Raw genomic sequence first — 19,741 nt, 5'->3', positions numbered from 1 at the left:
TGCTGTTGTTGTGTGTTGTTGCCGCGCTGGGTCTGGGAGGACGTTAATGAAACTGCCTAACAATAAACCCACATAAGAAACCAAGAACTCGCCCTCGACCATTCTACAGTTATAACGTGATTGGGCAGGTACGCTGTTTATTTTGTGGGAAAGCGGACTCAGGTCCGCATGGACCTGAGTCCGCCTGAATTTCGGGAGATTTTCGGGAGCAAATATGTCCCGGGAGGTTTTCGGGAGAGGCGCTGAATTTCGGGAGTCTCCCGGAAAATCCGGGAGGGTTGGAAAGTATGTATTAGGTTGACCATATTGTGAAATCTCAAAAAGAGGACACATATATGCGTGCCAAGGCCGGGACTAGGTGAACATTTGCCAATGATACTCCAACTTGCTTTATAAATAATATATTTATTTAAATAAAGCATTTTTTCTCCTCTGTTGACAGCAGTGTTGGCGCTAGGAATTTTCAAAATGGGGTCCCAGGGACCCCATCAAGTCATAAAAATGGGGTCCCACAGTACATTTTTGGGGTCCCACTTTTTTGTAAGCGTTTTGAAAACAAATGACAAACGTATGCATTATCCTGTTATATCTCACATTCTATATTGTGTTTTGGAAAAAGGTTGTCATAAACGTTACTTCATTCATTAAAAAAAAATAATACAAAAGGAAACAAATGTGTATACATATGTAAATGTATTCAGTTATAAACATTCATTCACTTCCTTCATGGATCTAAACTTTACCGCTGCTGGTAGTTTTTTCTATGTTTTTATTGAATAAGTTGTAGGTGTATTTATTTCAATATAAAAGTGTAAAAAGTGTTTTGCTTGGGTCATGAAATGATGATAATGGTGTGCCAGGGCATACATACATTTTATATTTAACGCTTAAATCTCTGGAGTCTACAGCAACTTCACATCTATCCCTCATTTCAAAATGTTTTAGTTTTTTTTATGTTGTTTTTTTGTTTGTTTGTTTTCCGCCGTTTTTTGTCAAACAAAACTATGTTTTTAATGGCAAACACACAAAATGTGCAAAATCTTGCACCAAAAATATTTGTGGATTATTTGATGTGAAGTAATGAGAACCTTGGATAGGTCAATAATTCATAATAACATTGATTTTGATTCAATATTATGTTTTGAGCAATGACAGTTTGAAAGGAAAAAAAAACATCTTTGTTTTATTAGTCAACAGTGCAACTTTTTCTAAATTCCATTTCACCTTTAAGCTTTTTTATTTCACTTTTGTTATGTTTTTGTTTATTTTAATAGTATTTTTAGAATGTGCCGTGGGCCTTTAAAACATTAGCTGTGGGCCGCAATTGGTAAAAAAATAAATAAATAAAAATCTGCGTCCTTTCTGATTCCAATGCGTTAAAAAGACACAAAAAGTGTGTTAACGCCAACACTGCTTGACAGTATAACAAAATAAGTCACACTTATATTCTGTAACATTCACAGTTTTGGAAAAAAAGTGCAGAGGTAGAAATATTAAAAATAACCTCTTGTATATAATCTAAACATAAATAATGCCTCAAAACAAGTTAATTAAATTTAAACAAAAAAACAGCAGACGAGCTCTCGCCCTGCACAGCTGTTTTGTGCTTTGTAGTGTCCATATGGGCTTGTAGATCTTTATTTGCCACAGATATATACCTTCCTGCTTTGCACACAGTGCATTCTGCTTCACATGTGCTTTTACTTTGAAGATTACTTTGCAATAAACAGGAAGTCACTGTGTGCAATGTTCCCTCTAATTTTTCATGTGTGTGAGCAAACGCACAAACACCCTGAGCATTCAGTGGAATACAGACGTGCGCACTGTGGCCATACCAGCAGCACATTTGTCTCAAACCTGACATAACAATTTAAATGTCTTATTATTACAATCAAGTGACAGTAGTCAATTTCAAGAGATTATTTTCTAATATATGTAATTTGGCCCACTTAGATATTGTTTTTTTTTTAATCAGCTATGCACTATAGTATTTTATGCCTGGGTGGGGGTCCTGCTTTGGAAAGATTGTGCACCCCTTTCAGAGATCACATTTAGTTCCCCTTAAAACATTCCCATGTTGCATGAGATAAAGTGATTATTAACTTTCTGTCCATAAAATACATATTTTTATTAACAATTATGTAGTCCTGTAACATCATTTCATGATTAATATCCAAAAAATAACATTCTTAACAAATGACAGTAGAATAAGCACACTGATTGAGGAGTCATAGTAAAACGGCCTTTAATTTACACTTTACACGTAGTGTTGGAGTTGTCCAACTTTTTGTGTGGCCATAAACGCACCAGTGGCTAATTGCCATAGTGTATGTGTTGGTGCAGGTGAGAGAGAGCAAGCGGCTGCTGTTCATATAACAGATGACAAAGAGTTGCTTTTGGCTTGGTTTGTACGGTAGACAACGACCAGTTTTGCTAGATAAAAGTATTTTACACATTGTTTTGGTGTGGTTATGGCCGACAAACAATTTCGCTAAATAAAGGGACCGATGGAATTCCTGTCCTCCTTTAAGTGTCTCCACAGACGTTACAATAATTTAAGTGTTGACAAACATTGTTTTATCTGTTGTGGCCGCCTTTCGTCACCTGTTACTCACAGTTGCATTGCAAAATCATATAAAACAAACCATTTGTTTATTTTGTTTAGAGTGGGATTTGATTTTTTGCGCGGCTTTGATTTGCTGTGCGCAGAGGACGCGTGAGCAGTGCGCAATTGCGCAGGTGCGCACCTTAGAGGGAATGTTGACTGTGTGCATGTTTTAATGCTGTGTAAACTACACAGTAGTTATGTTGTTTTCCACGCTGCCTAGCAATAATGATGAACAAAAAATAAAAACACATGTCAACATATACGGACCCATATTTCATAGAAATGACCGGTATGGTCCTCAAATTGTATGTCAACAAAAACAAACTGTACAGTTTTAGTAATAAAGAAAACACTGTGAACTGGGACTTGAAGCTAAATATTATCAACTTAGATGAGTTGTCAACGTAAGTGGCATATTATCGACATAGACGGTTGTAAGCTACATATCATCAACATAGCTCGGTTGTCAACATAAAAGGCATATTATCAACAGAGCTGGGTCTTCGACATAAGTGGCATATTATCAACACAGCTGGGTTGTCGACATAAGTGGCATATCATCAACATAGACAGATTGTCGACGTAAGCTGCATTGTATCAAAATAGCCATCCAGGCTGTTGACATAAGCGGCATATTATTAGCATAGACGTATTGTCGACATAAGTGGCATATTATCAACACAGCTGGGTTGTTGACATAAGTGGGATATTATCAACACAGCTGGGTTGTTGACATAAGTGGCATATTATCAACATAGCTGGGTTGTCGACATAAGTGGGATATTATCAACATAGATGGGTTGTCGACATAAGTGGCATATTATCAACACAGCTGGGTTGTCGACATAAGTGGGATATTATCAACATAGATGGGTTGTCGACATAAGTGGCATATTATCAACACAGCTGGGTTGTCGACATAAGTGCCATATTATTACCATTGACGCATTGTCGACATAAGTGGCATATTATCAACACAACTGGGTCGTCCACATAAGTGGGATATTATCAACATAGCTGGGTTGTCCACATAAGTGGGATATTATTCACATAGCTGGGATGTCGACATAAGTGGGATATTATCAACATAGCTGGGTTGTCGACATAAGTGGCATATTATTACCATAGACACATTGTTGACATAAGTGGCATATTATCAACACAACTGGGTCGTCCACATAAGTGGGATATTATCAACATAGCTGGGTTGTCCACATAAGTGGGATATTATCAACATAGCTGGGTTGTCCACATAAGTGGGATATTATTCACATAGCTGGGATGTCGACATAAGTGGGATATTATCAACACAACTGGGTTGTCCACATAAGTGAAATATTATCAACATAGCTGGGTTGTCGACATAAGTGCCATATTATCAACACAGCTGGGTTGTCCACATAAGTGGGATATTATCAACACAGCTGGGTTGTCGACATAAGTGCCATATTATCAACACAGCTGGGTTGTCGACATAAGTGGCATATTATTACCATATTATTATTATTAGCCTTTATTTAACCAGGTAAAATCCCATTGAGATCAAAGATCTCTTTTCCAAGGGAGACCTGGCCAAGAGGGCAGCAGCAAGGTTACATTAAAAACAGTAAACAAATACATAAAACATCACATTTACAACATTAAAACTTGCTCACATGACACATGTGCATACAGACAAGGTAGACTGCAATCCTTTCACAGAAGCTTTAAACTCATTCAACGTAACTAGGGTTTGAAGTTTAATGTTCGATTGTAGGTTATTCCAAGCCTTCGGTGCTGAAAACCTAAATGCTTTCTTGCCCAGTTCAGTTCTTACTTTGGGGACGACACATTGCAGAACATTCATTGAACGAAGATTGTGACTTCCTTGTTTCTTTGTTAAAAGACAAGACAGATAAGATGGAGTGATACCCAGAATGGTTTTGTCGATGAAAACATACCAATGATTGAGGCGTCGAGCACATAAAGATGTCCAGTTAACCATTGAGTATAACACACAATGGTGAGTAAGGGGAGCGCAGTTGGTGATGAATCTCAGTGCCCCGTGGTACACACTATCCAGCTTGTGGAGACAACCAGCAGTAGCATTCATGTACAACACATCTCCATAGTCAATAACAGGTAAAAAGGTTACCATAGACGCATTGTCGACATAAGTGGCATATTATCAACACAACTGGGTCGTCCACATAAGTGGGATATTATCAACATAGCTGGGTTGTCCACATAAGTGGGATATTATTCACATAGCTGGGATGTCGACATAAGTGGGATATTATCAACATAGCTGGGTTGTCGACATAAGTGGCATATTATTACCATAGACGCATTGTTGACATAAGTGGCATATTATCAACACAACTGGGTCGTCCACATAAGTGGGATATTATCAACATAGCTGCGTTGTCGACATAAGTGGCATATTATCAATAGAGCCGAGTTGTCGACATAAGTGGGATATTGTCAACATAGCTGGGTTGTGCACATAAGTGGGATATTATCAACATAGCTGCGTTGTCGACATAAGTGGCATATTATCAATAGAACCGAGTTGTCGACATAAGTGGGATATTATCAACATAGCTGGGTTGTCGACATAAGTGGCATATCATCAACATAGACGGATTGTCGACGTAAGCTGCATATCATCAACATAACAGCGCTGTCACCTAAGTAGTACATTATCAACATAGCCAAGTTGTCGACATAAGCAGCATATAAAAATAACTAGGCTGTAGCCAAAGGTGGCATGTTATCGACACAGACGGGTCGTCGACATAAGCAGGATATTATAACCATAGATCTTGTTACACAGATGTTACTTTCTAAAGTTGGGATTATATTCTAGCAGCTTCCGACTGACCTGCTGCTGCCGTCAGCGATGTCGGCAGCTGAGCTTGACTGCTCAACATCGACGCTCAAGGACGCCATGGCGCTGACCGTGTCCGCCTCGTCCTTCTCTGATTGGCCCTGAGCTCCCAGCGGGCTGTCCAATAGCGAGTGGCTGCTCGTCGGAGACATATTCTGGAGGCAAGACCAGTGTTTGCCTGGAACACAGAGGACAGTGTGAGGAGGAAGACATGCTGTGGCTTCTCACCATTGAGTGTGTGCGTGTGTGTGTGTGTGTGTGTGTGTGTGTGTGTGTGTGTGTGTGTGTGTGTGTGTGTGTTAGGCAGAGAGATGACTCACTCTGGATCTCTATCACTCTTTCTAGCGAGGCACAGGCTTTTGGACATGTCTTCTCCTGAGGCCACTGGAATGCAGAGCCGCTCTGCGTAGGACACATTGAGTGAGTTAACACTCGCCCATCACCTTCATTGTGGGTTTAATCTCACCGACGTTACAAAGCACGCATAAACAGTCTACTCCGGCGGTTCTAAAAATGTTGTCACCAAGTACCACCATAATGACCGACATTAGAGTAGAGCAGTAAGCCTAAGTATTCATTAAAAAAGGCAGAGATTTGATTATTTTTGGCCACAGTAACATTACACACAGTTTAAACAGTAACACTGTGTTTGAATATAGGAAAATAAAACACTGTACTTTAATCAAGTGATTCTTTGGTGTAGGGCTGGGCGATATATCGCGTGTTTGTCTCTGTGCGATATAGAAAATGACTATATCGTGATATTCGAGTACCGTATTTTTCGGACTATAAGTCGCAGTTTTTTTCACAGTTTGGCCGGGGTACGACTTATACTCAGGAGCGACTTATGTGTGAAATTATTAACACATTAGCGTAAAATATCAAATAATATTATTTATCTCATTCACGTAAGAGACTAGACGTATAAGATTTCATGGGATTTAGCGATTAGGAGTGACAGATTGTTTGGTAAACGTATAGCATGTTCTATATGTTATAGTTATTTGAATGATTCTTACCATAATATGTTACGTTAACATACCAGTTGGTTATTTATGCCTCATATAACGTACACTTATTCAGCCTGTTGTTCACTATTCTTTATTTATTTTAAATTGCCTTTCAAATGTCTATTCTTGGTGTTGGCTTTTATCAAATGAATTTCCCCCAAAAATGCGACTTATACTCCAGTGCGACTTATATATGTTTTTTTTCCTTCTTTATTATGCATTTTCGGCCGGTGCGACTTATACTCCGGAGCGACTTATACTCCGAAAAATACGGTAACTGTTTTTTATGACGTTTTTAAAAAATAAAGTGAAACTTTTGTTAGAGTGTACTCATGTGTAAATAAACTTTATAAGATTCTTATTTAAAATCAAAAATTGATATTTATGTACTGGTTGAAAATAGCCCTGTGAGAAATTCAGAGTACCATATTTTTCGGACTATAAAGAGCACTTGACGGTGCGCCTAATGTACGTGTTATTTGTGGCTGTACTTATCAATTTTATGCGACTTATACTCCAGTGCGACTTATATATGTTTTTTCCTTCTTTATTATGCATTTTCGGCCGGTGCGACTTATACTCCGGAGCGACTTATACTCCGAAAAATACGGTATACGTTTTTTGATTGATTGATTGATTGAAACTTTTATCAGTAGATTGCACAGTACAGTACATATTCCGTACAATTGACCACTAAATGGTAACACCCCAATAAGTTTTTCAACTTCACGTTAATCAATTCATGGTACAAATATGTACTGTCATCATAATACAGTCATCACACAAGTTAATCATCAGAGTATATACATTGAATTATTTACATTATTTACAATCCGGGGGGTGGTATGTGGAGGGGAGGGGAGTTAGGTTTGGTTGATATCATCACTTCAGTCATCAACAATTGCATCATCAGAGAAATGGACATTAAAACAGTGTAGGTCTGACTTGGTAGGATATGTACAGCGAGCAGTGAACATAGTGAGTTCAGATAGCATAAGAACAAGTATATACATTTGGTTATTTACAATCCGGGGAAGTGGGATGTGGAGGGGGGAGGGTGTTGGTCGAGGGTTGAAGTTGCCTGGAGGTGTTCTTTTAGCTGCTGGCATTACACGACAGGCGTTTCTCACTCTTTCTTGTCTCTGCTTCTCACAGAGACTTAAAACAAGAGCACCTTCTTACAAACCCTGTTTCCATATGAGTTGGGAAATTGTGTTAGATGTAAATATAAACGGAATACAATGATTTGCAAATCTTTTTCAACCCATATTCAGTTGAATATGCTACAAAGACAACATATTTGATGTTCAAACTCATAAACTTTTTTTTTTTTTTGCAAATAATAATTAAATTGGAATTTCATGGCTGCAACACGTGCCAAAGTAGATAGGAAAGGGCATGTTCACCACTGTGTTACATGGCCTTCCCTTTTAACAACACTCAGTAAACGTTTGGGAACTGAGGAGACACATTTTTTAAGCTTCTCAGGTGGAATTCTTTCCCATTCTTGCTTGATGTACAGCTTAAGTTGTTCAACAGTCCGGGGGTCTCCGTTGTGCTATTTTAGGCTTCATAATGTGCCACACATTTTCAATGGGAGACAGTTCTGGACTACAGGCAGGCCAGTCTAGTACCCGCACTCTTTTACTATGAAGCCACGTTGATGTAACACGTGGCTTGGCATTGTCTTGCTTAAATAAGCAGGGGTGTCCATTGTAACGTTGCTTGGATGGCAACATATGTTGCTCCAAAACCTGTATGTACCTTTCAGCATTAATGGTGCCTTCACAGATGTGTAAGTTACCCATGTCTTGGGCACTAATACACCCCCATACCATCACAGATGCTGGCTTTTCAACTTTGCGCCAATAACAATCTGGATGGTTCTTTTCCTCTTTGATCCGGAGGACATGACGTCCAGTTTCCAAAAACAATTTGAAATGTGGACTCGTCAGACCACAGAACACTTTTCCACTTTGTATCAGTCCATCTTAGATGAGCTCAGGCCCAGCGAAGCCGACGACGTTTCTGGGTGTTGTTGATAAACGGTTTTCGCCTTGCGTAGGAGAGTTTTAACTTGCACTTACAGATGTAGCGATCAACTGTAGTTACTGACAGTGGGTTTCTGAAGTGTTCCTGAGCCCATGTGGTGATATCCTTTACACACTGATGTCACTTGTTGATGCAGTACAGCCTGAGGGATCCAAGGTCACGGGCTTAGCTGCTTATGTGCAGTGTTTTCTCCAGATTCTCTGAACTCTTTGATGATATTACGGACCGTAGATGGTGAAATCCCTAAATTCCTTGCAATAGCTGGTTGAGAAAGGTTTTTCTTAAACTGTTCAACAATTTGCTCACGCATTTGTTGACAAAGTGGTGACCCTCGCCTCATCCTTGTTTGTGAATGACTGAGCATTTCATGGAATCTACTTTTATACCCAATCATGGCACCCACCTGTTCCCAATTTGCCTGTTCACCTGTGGGATGTTCCAAATAAGTGTTTGATGAGCATTCCTCAACTTTATCAGTATTTATTGCCACCTTTCCCAACTTCTTTGTCACGTGTTGCTGGCATCAAATTCTAAAGTTAATGATTATTTTCAAAAAAAAAAAAAGTTAATCAGTTTGAACATCAAATATGTTGTCTTTGTAGCATATTCAACTGAATATGGGTTGAAAATGATTTGCAAATCATTGTATTCCGTTTATATTTACATCTAACACAATTTCCCAACTCATATGGAAACAGGGTTTGTACATACGTCACATACTGACGCGCGTGCAACGTCACAAGCCCTCGGCGAGCAGAGAGGTAGCGGCAATGGGTAACGTTAGCAGTGGCAGGTGCTAACGGAGCGGTGCGAGTGGTAATACGAGAGAAAGAAGGTGCGAATCTGGTAACAAATGAAGGAAGAATCAATTCCCAAGAAAAACAGCACGGGGTCCATCGTCTGGTGGTGGTTTGGCTTCAAGTGGGAAGACGTTTTACAAGTATGTGGTAAAAGCGCTGCTACAAAAAGTAGCAGCACTGCTAATTTGTAGCACCATTTGAAAAGTCACCCGCTAGAGAATGAAGAGTGCTTGAAACTCCGCATGTCAACATCTCCGTTCGGTGCCACACCAACAAAATGGCGAAGCAACCATTTCTACATCAACACCATGTAAAAAAAATAGTCAACAACAGAAGGAGATAACATAGCGAAGGACATACACTATTTGATTTCCTAATATGCAGCTCATTTTTATTTGACACTTATTGAAATATCTTGTGTGACATCATGCACAAAAGTGCACTTTATTTGTTTTAAACTAATGTAGTGGCGTTCTGTACAAAAAGTGCACTTTAATTTAGTGTTGTTTTGATATGTCATCTTAGTGACTGTCAAGCTTTCCACTGACAGTTTGGTTGTGTTTTAGTTTTTCCTCTGTGTGTGTAGTATTTCCTGTCAGCGGTCTTGTTTTGGTTCTGTTCCCTGTTTGTCTCCCTGAGTGCTGTGCCCCCTCAGCTGTGGCTGATTGACACCAGGTGTGGCCAGGTGCCAATCAGCCAGCTGCTATTTATACCTGCCCTACCCTCCAGTCACTGCTGGATTATTGTCATTGTCATTACTTAATACTTGTCGTTGTAGCTCTGTCTACTTTTGTTTCACTCTGCTCATGTCCTAGTTCCTTCGTGTCACAGTAAGTGTTTTTTGTTTCTTGTCCACAGTTAGCCTCTGTGCTATTTTAGTTCATAGCCAAGTTTGTTCGACGCCTTGTGCGCGCCTTTTGTTGTTACCCTTTTGTTTGTTTTTTTGCCATAGTGTTTAATTAAATCATGTTTTCTCGCACAATGCCTTCCGCCTTCTCTGCATCTTGGGGTTCGGCACCTACAAACTCTGACAGTGACCACATGCACAAAAGTGCACTCATAGCTTGTTTTAAAATGTCTCTGACTATCTTGCACTTTCTGTTTTGGAATTTACATGAATGTTTGTGCCACTGCTTAATAACTGTTTAATAAATACACTTTTGCTAAATTGACTTAGTTGTGATTTCCCTCTCTGCATGAAAGTTTAAAAGTAGCATATATTAATGCAGTATGAAGAAGAATGTTTTAATGTAGACACATAGAATCATCATACTGCTGTGATTATATGCATCAAGTGCTCATTCAAGGTTAAGGCAAAATATAGAGATATATATCGTGTATCGTGACATGGCCTAAAAATATCGAGATATTAATAAAAGGCCATATCGCCCAGCCCTACTTTGGCGTACCACTAGTGGTACATGTACCACAGTTTGAGAATCACTTATCAACTCAGTCTGAACAGTAATGTTCGTGCTAATTCTAAACACGAGTCGTCTGACTCATCCATTATTATCGAAGATAACTTAAGAAGGCTCATCCAGGGTTGCCATGGCAATAAAATATACATGATTCTCCTCATTATACACTTGTGCGCCATCAACATCATTTTGAAGCTGTTAAAAAAAGACACCGTGTTAAAATATTCAGACTCACTCACCGGGTCTCCAAGGAGAGCCGAGACGCAGGCTTCTGACGCATCACAGATGGCAGTGAGGTCATGACCCCCCTCCAGCGCCATAACAACACGCCCACCAGCCAGGCCCATCAGGAGCTGCGTTAGCAGCCCAAAACCTGCCAAAATGTCATTTTCAACCTGATGAAAAATGATCTTGAACATACGAACAGACCGACGTGTTTGTTAGCTACGATGTTGGTCGCAATACTTTCGCAAATCCCAAATTTGAATTGTGCGCCTTCAGTGTAGTAAACTATTTAAGAAAATAATACATTTATATCGCCAAATATATGCTCTACCATTCCTACAGAGTACGTCTGGTTTAAAAAGAGAAAACAAGCTAAGTAATAGTAATGGAAAAATGGAGAAATAACGACTTACGAAACCCCTAATTTAAATAGGGTGAACTGCACCACTTTTCAATTACACATGCAGTCTTAGTAGTTCACACGCAACACGCCCACTAATACACAATTTTACAGTTTGCACACGCTGTTTAGTTCATGGTATTTGGATCTTAGTAGATGAGGCTCCATGACTTTCTACAGCTTGTGTATTGTCTTAAACGTATGTGTGACTTCATTATTCTTGCTGATCGGACAACAGACTGCATAGAAAAAGTCATCAGGTGAGGCAGGCAGTACTCTGCCGCACCTGAAGGGGGGGGCGTATGTGTAAATCTTTGCCTCACCTGCCATCATACTTGCCAACCTTGAGACCTCCGAATTCGGGAGATGGGGGGTGGTTGGCGGTAGCGGGGGTGTATATTGTAGCGTCCCGGAAGAGTTAGTACTGCAAGGGGTTCTGGGTATTTGTTCTGTTGTGTTTATGTTGTGTTACGTGCGGATGTTCTCCCGAAATGTGTTTGTCATTCTTGTTTGGTGTGGGTTCACAGTGTGGCGCATATTTGTAACAGTGTTAAAGTTGTTTATACGGCCACCCTCAGTGTGACCTGTATGGCTGTTGATCAAGTATGCCTTGCATTTACGAATGTTTGTGTAAAAGCCGCATATATGATGTGAATGGGCCGGCACGCTGTTTGTACGGAGGAAAAGCGGACGTGACGACAGGTTGTAGAGGACGCTAAGGGCAGTGCCTTTAAGGCACGCCCCCAATATTGTTGTCGGGTGGAAATCGGGAGAAATTCGGGAGAATGGTTGCCCCAAGAGATTTTTGGTAGAGGCACTGAAATTCGGGAGTCTCCCGGGAAAATCGGGAGGGTTGGCAAGTATGCCTGCCATGAATCTCACGGCACGTCATTAGAAAAAAAATGTCTTCTATTGGAAACCCAATGATTGTCACCGTGGTAACCAGGTTGGCACTCACATTTGGCAGAGACATTGTAACCTCCGAGAGGAGACTGATGGCCTTCCACAGCATCAAAGCCTGCAGACACCAGAATCACATCTGGGCTGTATTGCTGAGCAATAGGCATCACCACGCTCCTGCACACACACACACACACACAGCATAAACATACAAACAATATAAATAGTATTATTGACACATTATTTTTCTGTACGCTGTGGTAAGTGGCAATAAACAGCACCAGGTAAACATAGATAACACACTTCATGCAGGGATTGTGTGTATGTTGCAAAGAATCATGTGTATTTACCTGAAGGCAGTGAGGTACTCCACGTCACCCATGGGAGGCTCTACGCCTCCTGTCCATGCAATGTTCACGTTAAAACCAACACCTGCACCCGAGCCCACCTGAGGCAAGAATATAATGTTTATGATATCTAATCTCGTATGAATTATCTTTGACCTAATGCAACAAGCCTCCTAAGCACAGACAATCATTTTATTAATTTGCGTGTGTACCTCTTCAGGTGCTCCGCTGCCTGGGAAAAAGTTGCCGTCATCGTAGCGATGGAGGGAGATGTAGAGGACATTGGGGTCACCGTAGAAGGCCTGCTGCGTGCCGTTGCCATGGTGAATGTCCTGCAGTGACAGGATACAGGGGCATCCAAGAGAGAGCGTCATTGTTATGAAACACGGGTTTCCATACCATTTTATGCACTTAAAGTGATCATTTAATTGTTTGGATGGGAAATAAAACTGGATATTGTAAATAAGCAATGACGTCTTAAAGTCATAGCAAAGCCTAAGCTAGTTTTTAGGGGAAACATAATTTCAATCCACCCACTTTGTGGACTGCCCATTGTAACGGTACTGAGCCATGGTGCAGCATATAGCGTACATTGTCTTAGGTCAGGGGTCGGCAACCCGCGGCTCCGGAGCCGCACGCGGCTCTTTGATCACTCTGATGCGGCTCAGCAGCTTACTTGCTGAACCCCCCAATTTTCCCGTGAGACTTCCGGATTTCAGTGCCTCTCGCAGAAAACTCCCGGGATCAATATTCACCGATTTTCACCCTTATGGCTATAATAATGGCGTGCCATGATGGTACAACATTTGGCGCCCTCTACAATCTGTATTAACAGCGTGCCAGCCCAACAATTGTTATATAATATACATCTTCTGCTTGCACACGTACGTGACAGCAAGGCATACTTGGTCAACAGCCACACAGGTTACACTGACGGTGGTCATATAAAACAACTTTAACACTCTTACTAATAATGCGCCACACTTTGAACCAAAACCAAACAAGAATGACAAACACATTTTGGGAGAACATCTGCACCTTAACACAACAGGACAAACACCCAGAATCCCATGCAGCCCTGACTCTTCCGGGCTACATTATACACCCTTGCTACCACCAAACCCCGCCCCTTACCCCAACCCTGCTCCCTCACACATCAACCCCCCCCTCTGTGCGTCGGTTGAGGTGGGCGGGGTTTGGTGGGGGGGGGTGTATAATGTATCCCGGAAGAGTTAGGGCTGCATGGGATTCTGGGTATTTGTCCTGTTGTGTTTATGTTTTGTTATGGTGCAGATGTTCTCCCGAAATTTGTTTGTCATTCTTGTTTGGTGTGGGTTCACAGTGTGGCGCATTATTAATAGAACAAATACCCAGAATCCCATGCAGCCCTAACTCTTCACCTCAACCGACGCACAGAGGGGGGGTTGATGTGTGAGGGAGCAGGGTTGGGGTGGGGGCGGGGTTTGGTGGTAGCAGGGGTGTATAATGTAGCCCGGAAGTGTCAGGGCTGCATGGGATTCTGGGTATTTGTTCTGTTGTGTTTATGTTGTGTTAAGGTGCAGATGTTCTCCCGGAATGTGTTTGTCATTCTTGTTTGGTTTTGGTTCAAAGTGTGGCACATTATTAGTAAGAGTGTTAAAGTTGTTTTAAATGGCCACCGTCAGTGTAACCTGTGTGGCTATTGACCAAGTATGCCTAGCTGTCACTTACGTGTGCAAGCAGAAGATGCATATAACAAGAAGCTGGGTTGGCACGCTGTTTATACAGATTGTAGAGGGCGCTAAATGCTGTACCATCATGGCACGCCCTTATTATTAATGTAAGGGTGAAAATCGGAGAATATTAATCCCGGGACTTTTCTGCAAGAGGCACTGAAATCCGGAAGTCTCCCGGGAAAATCGGGCGGGGGGTCGGCAAGTAAGTAGACTGATCAAAGAGCCGCATGCGGCTCCGGAGCCGCGGGTTGCCGACCCCTGGCCTAGTATATAATATGTAGGTGTATAAATGTGACTGGTCACTTACCCAGTCCACAATGAGTATCTTGCCAACACCCAGTTTCTGTTGGAGCAGTTTGGCAGTGATGGCAACGGAATTGAAGAAACAAAACCCCCTGCTCCCACACACATGCACGCACAAACCAAAAAACAAAGAGTCACAGATTAAGGAATCGCCTCATAATAGAGCAAATATGTACATTTATTTTCAATATCTTAGTGCTGTACGAACATGGCATTGGATTCCTCTGCATGATGTCCTGGTGGACGCACTACTGCAAAGCCATTCTGGGGAAGAGATAGAAAGAGGCAATAAAGGACATTGTTATTTTTAGAAGACTGTGTGAATGTATACTTCCATATGGGTTTACCTTCAGTTCCCCTGCTGCCACTGTGAAGGCCAGCTCAATAACAGAGCCCACTGCCATGCGGACCGCTGCAGACGAGTGCATTTCGTTCCATACAGTGTCACTATCCACCTGCAGGGGGTAGCAAAGAACGGCAAACAATAAAAACGTTGCCTACATACCTAGAGAAATATGGTCGAAGTGACAAACTCACCCCTATTCCTCCACAGGGAAGGACAGCATACATCTTTTGGCTGATTGGACCTGAGTAGGTATTAAGAGTACGTACACAATGACCAGGATGTCAGGAAATTTCACTTTAATTCAACTGTTGTATTCATAGTAAAAAAAAAAAAAAAGGTAATTTGGTACCCAGTAGCTTCTTGTGGTCCAATTTGTGTCTATTTAGCGGGCTGGTTCCGTAGAGCAGAGTGTGGAACTCTGAATGGACAGTCTGGATCTCGTCCAGGGACGCTTTACGCCCACGAATTCTCTGCTCAGACACAAAGTGAGAGCTTGAGAATTTTTTTTTTTGCACAATAACTTTTCTGGGTGCAAGTGTGTGCGAGTATTTATGCAAGTGTCTGCGTGAGTGTGTGCAGCTACCTCACAGCGACCCAGCAAGCCTGTCTCCTGCAGCCTTGACCAGATACTCTGCACTCTTCCAGCATGCTCTGGGTGGATGTGAGCGTTGCCGCATACACACTGATGCTTTAACATCAGACTGTCATAAACAAGACCTGGAGAACACCAAACAGAGTAAGAAGCAACATAAATGCAGTGATTACCAGTGTTGGGTTACTTTCGGCGGTAAATAGTAATCTAACGCGTTATTTTTTTATATTCAGTAACTCAGTTACGTTACTACATGATGCGTTACTGGGTTATTTTACGTTATTTTTTATGTAGTATCGGCTAGGAACTGAGAGGATCTGAGTGTGTTTTATTGGAGAGCTGCAGAAAAGGCGACGGAGAAGAGGCGGGTGTGGTTTACTAACAAGACATGGCAGTGCCGAAGTCGAGTTTCTTAACATGGAGATATTCTCACTACTTTTCTTTTGTCGACCATAAAGAAAAGAACATTTTAGTTAAATTTAAGTTGTCTTGGATCAAATATCCTATCCTAGCAATTCAAATCTGCTGAAACAGCTACAAAAGCAACATGTACAAGTAAAGCATACTTGCCAACCCTCCCGGATTTTCCGGGAGACTCCCGAAATTCAGCGCCTCTCCCGAAAACCTCCCGGGACAAATTTTCTCCCGAGAATCTCCCAAAATTCAGGCACACAATATAAACAGCGTACCTGCCCAATCACGTTATAACTGTAGAATGATCGAGGGCGAGTTCTTGGTTTCTTATGTGGGTTTATTGTTAGGCGGTTTCATTAACGTCCTCCCAGCACGGTAACAACACACAACTACAGCATTTCGTCTACCGTAAAGCAGTTCGTCTGCCGTAAAGAGCAATGTTGTGACATTCTTAAACAGGACAATACTGCCATCTAGTGCATTTGATGAAGGCACTTTTTGCGTGCCACACAGCAATGCATCATCAGTGAGGGTGTTCAGCATGGTTAGAAAAATAGTGACAAATAGAACAAGGATGGACAATTCAACCCTTAACTCAACAATGAGTAGATGAGTGTTATGTGTGTGTATATGTGTAAATCAATGAACACTGAAATTCAAGTATTTATTTTATTTATATATATATATATATATATATATATATATATATATATATATATATGAAATACTTGACTTAGTATTTCTTTATATATATATATATATATATATATATATATATATATATATATATATATATATATATATATATATATATATATATATATATATACACACACACATACATATATATATATATACATATATATATATATATATATATATATATACATACATATATATATATATATATATGTATATATATATATATATATATGAAATACTTGACTTGGTGAATCCTAGCTGTACATATACTCCTCCCCTCTTAACCACGCCCCCAACCACACCACGCCCCCGCCCCCCACCTCCCGAAATCGGAGGTCTCAAGGTTGGCAAGTATGAAGTAAAGAGAGACACACTTCACTTCCTAAGCAACAGTGGCTGGATTTTAACGAGGCACTGTGCACTGAAGGTACACACACTCTTGTCAATTGTCTAATATACTCTTTCATTCTAGACTTCTAGAGTGTTTGATTATCACATCACTCTAAATGTATAGACTATAAAGTTCAAACATAAAGAGGGATGCTAGTGGGCCAGGCCAATCTTTCCTTATCTCTAAACTAAAACTGGGGAAATGTGCAGAGTGTTCTGGGCTTCAGACATGATTTTATTTCAGAAAAAAACGCCTGGTTAGGCTTTGTGTATGTAGTGTGTGCCTTGCTTGGTTTACAGCTATGTTGTTATTATGCTGTTTGTTACTTATGTATGTTATGTTGCAGCTATTTAAAATAGTTTTGTAAATTTTTTCTGGCCTGAAATAAATTGGCCCTTTGAAACATATCTTTGTCTTTGTGTGTTGTATGTAGAGCACATTGCTTAGCAGAGTTCAGTGATGCAAATGCATGTCAAGTTGATCAACAGATTGTATTATTCTCCACTGCAATAACAGTACTGAAATGAAGGCTAAAAGGCCATTAAAGGGGGCCTTAAAAAAAAAAAATATATATATATATATATAAGTAACTAAATAGTTACTTTTCACAGTAACGCATTACTTTTTGGTGTAAGTAACTGAGTTAGTAACTGAGTTACTTTTGAAATAAAGTAACTAGTAACTAACTAGTTACTGGTTTTCAGTAACTAACCCAACACTGGTGATTACACAAAGAAAAGTGTGTGGGTGATACCATGCCCTTCGACCACTAAAATCACCATAAAACCTTAAAGGGGAACATTATCACCAGACCTATGTAAGCGTCAATATATACCTTGATGTTGCAGAAAAAAGACCATATATTTTTTTAACCGATTTCCGAACTCTAAATGGGTGAATTTTGGCGAATTAAACGCCTTTCTATTATTCGCTCTCGGAGCGATGACGTCACAAAGTGACGTCAGATCGGGAAGCAATCCGCCATTTTTTAAAACACATTACACTGAGTCAAATCAGCTCTGTTATTTTCCGTTTTTTCGACTGTTTTCCGTACCTTGGAGACATCATGCCTCGTCGGTGTGTTGTCGGAGGGTGTAACAACACGAACAGGGACGGATTCAAGTTGCACCAGTGGCCCAAAGATGCAAAAGTGGCAAGAAATTGGACGTTTGTTCCGCACACTTTACCGACGAAAGCTATGCTACGACAGAGACGGCAAGAATGTGTGGATATCCTGCGACACAGGAAGTCAGGCTACAATTTGCACGTTTTGTAGTGCACAGCTTTGCGAAGCGGGGTTTGAAGCATGATAAAGCAAAAACACACGCGCGCGTCCTAGCCCCTCCGGAACTTATTAAAATACATTTGGAAAACCATCTAATAGGTTAGGCTACATACTGTAGATCAGGGGTTCTCATTACGTCGATTGCGAGCTACCGGTCGATCGTGGAGGGTGTGTCAGTCGATCACCAGCCAGGCATTAAAAAAATAGTCCTAAAAATGAGCGATCATAAATCTTCACTATGACGTCACTTTCATCACTTAATTGACATTCACGGCACCCGAGGGTCTTCTGAGATGACGCTGGCTGCTGCCAGCTCATTAAAATTACCGACAGGAAGGCGAGAAACACTTTATTTCAACAGACTCTGGCGCCGTACCTGTCGTCAAAACTCCAAAGACCGACTGCACAGTTGCACAATAAAAGCTCTGCTTCATCCTGCCTGCGCTAACAAAATAAGAGTCTCAGAAAGCTGGCGTGCACAAGCTAGCAAGCTACGGAGTTTGCCGACAACGTATTTCTTGTAAAGTGTATACAAAGGAGTACGGAAGCTGGATAAATAAGATGCCAAAAACCAACCACTTTCATGTGGTATTGGACAGAAAGGAGGACTTTTTTCTCCTCCATTCGAAAATGCGGACGTTATCAGCACCACTGTCTGATTCCAATCAATGCAAGTCATCAGAATCAGGTAATACACCAACTTATATTCTTGTCTTCATGAAAGAAAGGAATCTATGTGTTAAACATGCTTGTATTATCTTTAAACACCTTTAACTTATTAACAATATTAACTATATGTGTTAAACATGCTTGTATTATCATTAAACACCTTTAACTTGTTAACAATATTAACTATATGTGTTAAACATGCTTGTATTATCTTTAAACACCTTTAACTTGTTAACAATATTAACTATATGTGTTAAACATGCTTGTATTATCTTTAACCACCTTTAAGTTGTTAACAATATTAACTATATGTGTTAAACATGCTTGTATTATCTTTAAACACCTTTAACTTATTAACAATATTAACTATATGTGTTAAACATGCTTGTATTATCTTTAAACACCTTTAACTTATTAACAATATTAACTATATGTGTTAAACATGCTTGTATTATCTTTAAACACCTTTAACTTATTAACAATATTAACTATATGTGTTAAACATGCTTGTATTATCATTAAACACCTTTAACTTGTTAACAATATTAACTATATGTGTTAAACATGCTTGTATTATCTTTAAACACCTTTAACTTATTAACAATATTAACTATATGTGTTAAACATGCTTATATTATCATTAAACACCTTAAACTTGTTAACAATATTAACTATATGTGTTAAACATGCTT

The 19,741-nt window shown here is 40.2% G+C and overlaps 1 protein-coding gene across 6 annotated transcripts in view; it reads right to left on the bottom strand.

Annotated features, from left to right (window-relative positions):
- hdac5 (histone deacetylase 5) overlaps nt 1-19,741 on the bottom strand; it is a 187,145-nt gene that overhangs the window by 1,812 nt on the left and 165,592 nt on the right. For all 6 annotated transcript variants that reach the window (XM_061973770.1, XM_061973766.1, XM_061973767.1 and 3 more), the window contains 12 exons: nt 15,580-15,713; nt 15,346-15,466; nt 15,188-15,237; nt 14,998-15,105; nt 14,859-14,914; nt 14,655-14,742; nt 12,845-12,964; nt 12,636-12,733; nt 12,344-12,462; nt 11,000-11,133; nt 5,798-5,879; nt 5,472-5,655 (listed from right to left, as the gene is read on the bottom strand). In XM_061973770.1, coding sequence (XP_061829754.1) covers nt 5,472-5,655; nt 5,798-5,879; nt 11,000-11,133; nt 12,344-12,462; nt 12,636-12,733; nt 12,845-12,964; nt 14,655-14,742; nt 14,859-14,914; nt 14,998-15,105; nt 15,188-15,237; nt 15,346-15,466; nt 15,580-15,713 — 1,294 coding nt within the window. The remainder of the gene's footprint in view (nt 1-5,471; nt 5,656-5,797; nt 5,880-10,999; nt 11,134-12,343; nt 12,463-12,635; nt 12,734-12,844; nt 12,965-14,654; nt 14,743-14,858; nt 14,915-14,997; nt 15,106-15,187; nt 15,238-15,345; nt 15,467-15,579; nt 15,714-19,741) is intronic.

Source organism: Nerophis lumbriciformis, linkage group LG22 (genome assembly GCF_033978685.3).
Source record: "Nerophis lumbriciformis linkage group LG22, RoL_Nlum_v2.1, whole genome shotgun sequence".
Taxonomy (NCBI): Eukaryota; Metazoa; Chordata; class Actinopteri; order Syngnathiformes; family Syngnathidae; genus Nerophis; species Nerophis lumbriciformis.
This window is presented reverse-complemented; position numbering and strand designations above follow the sequence as displayed.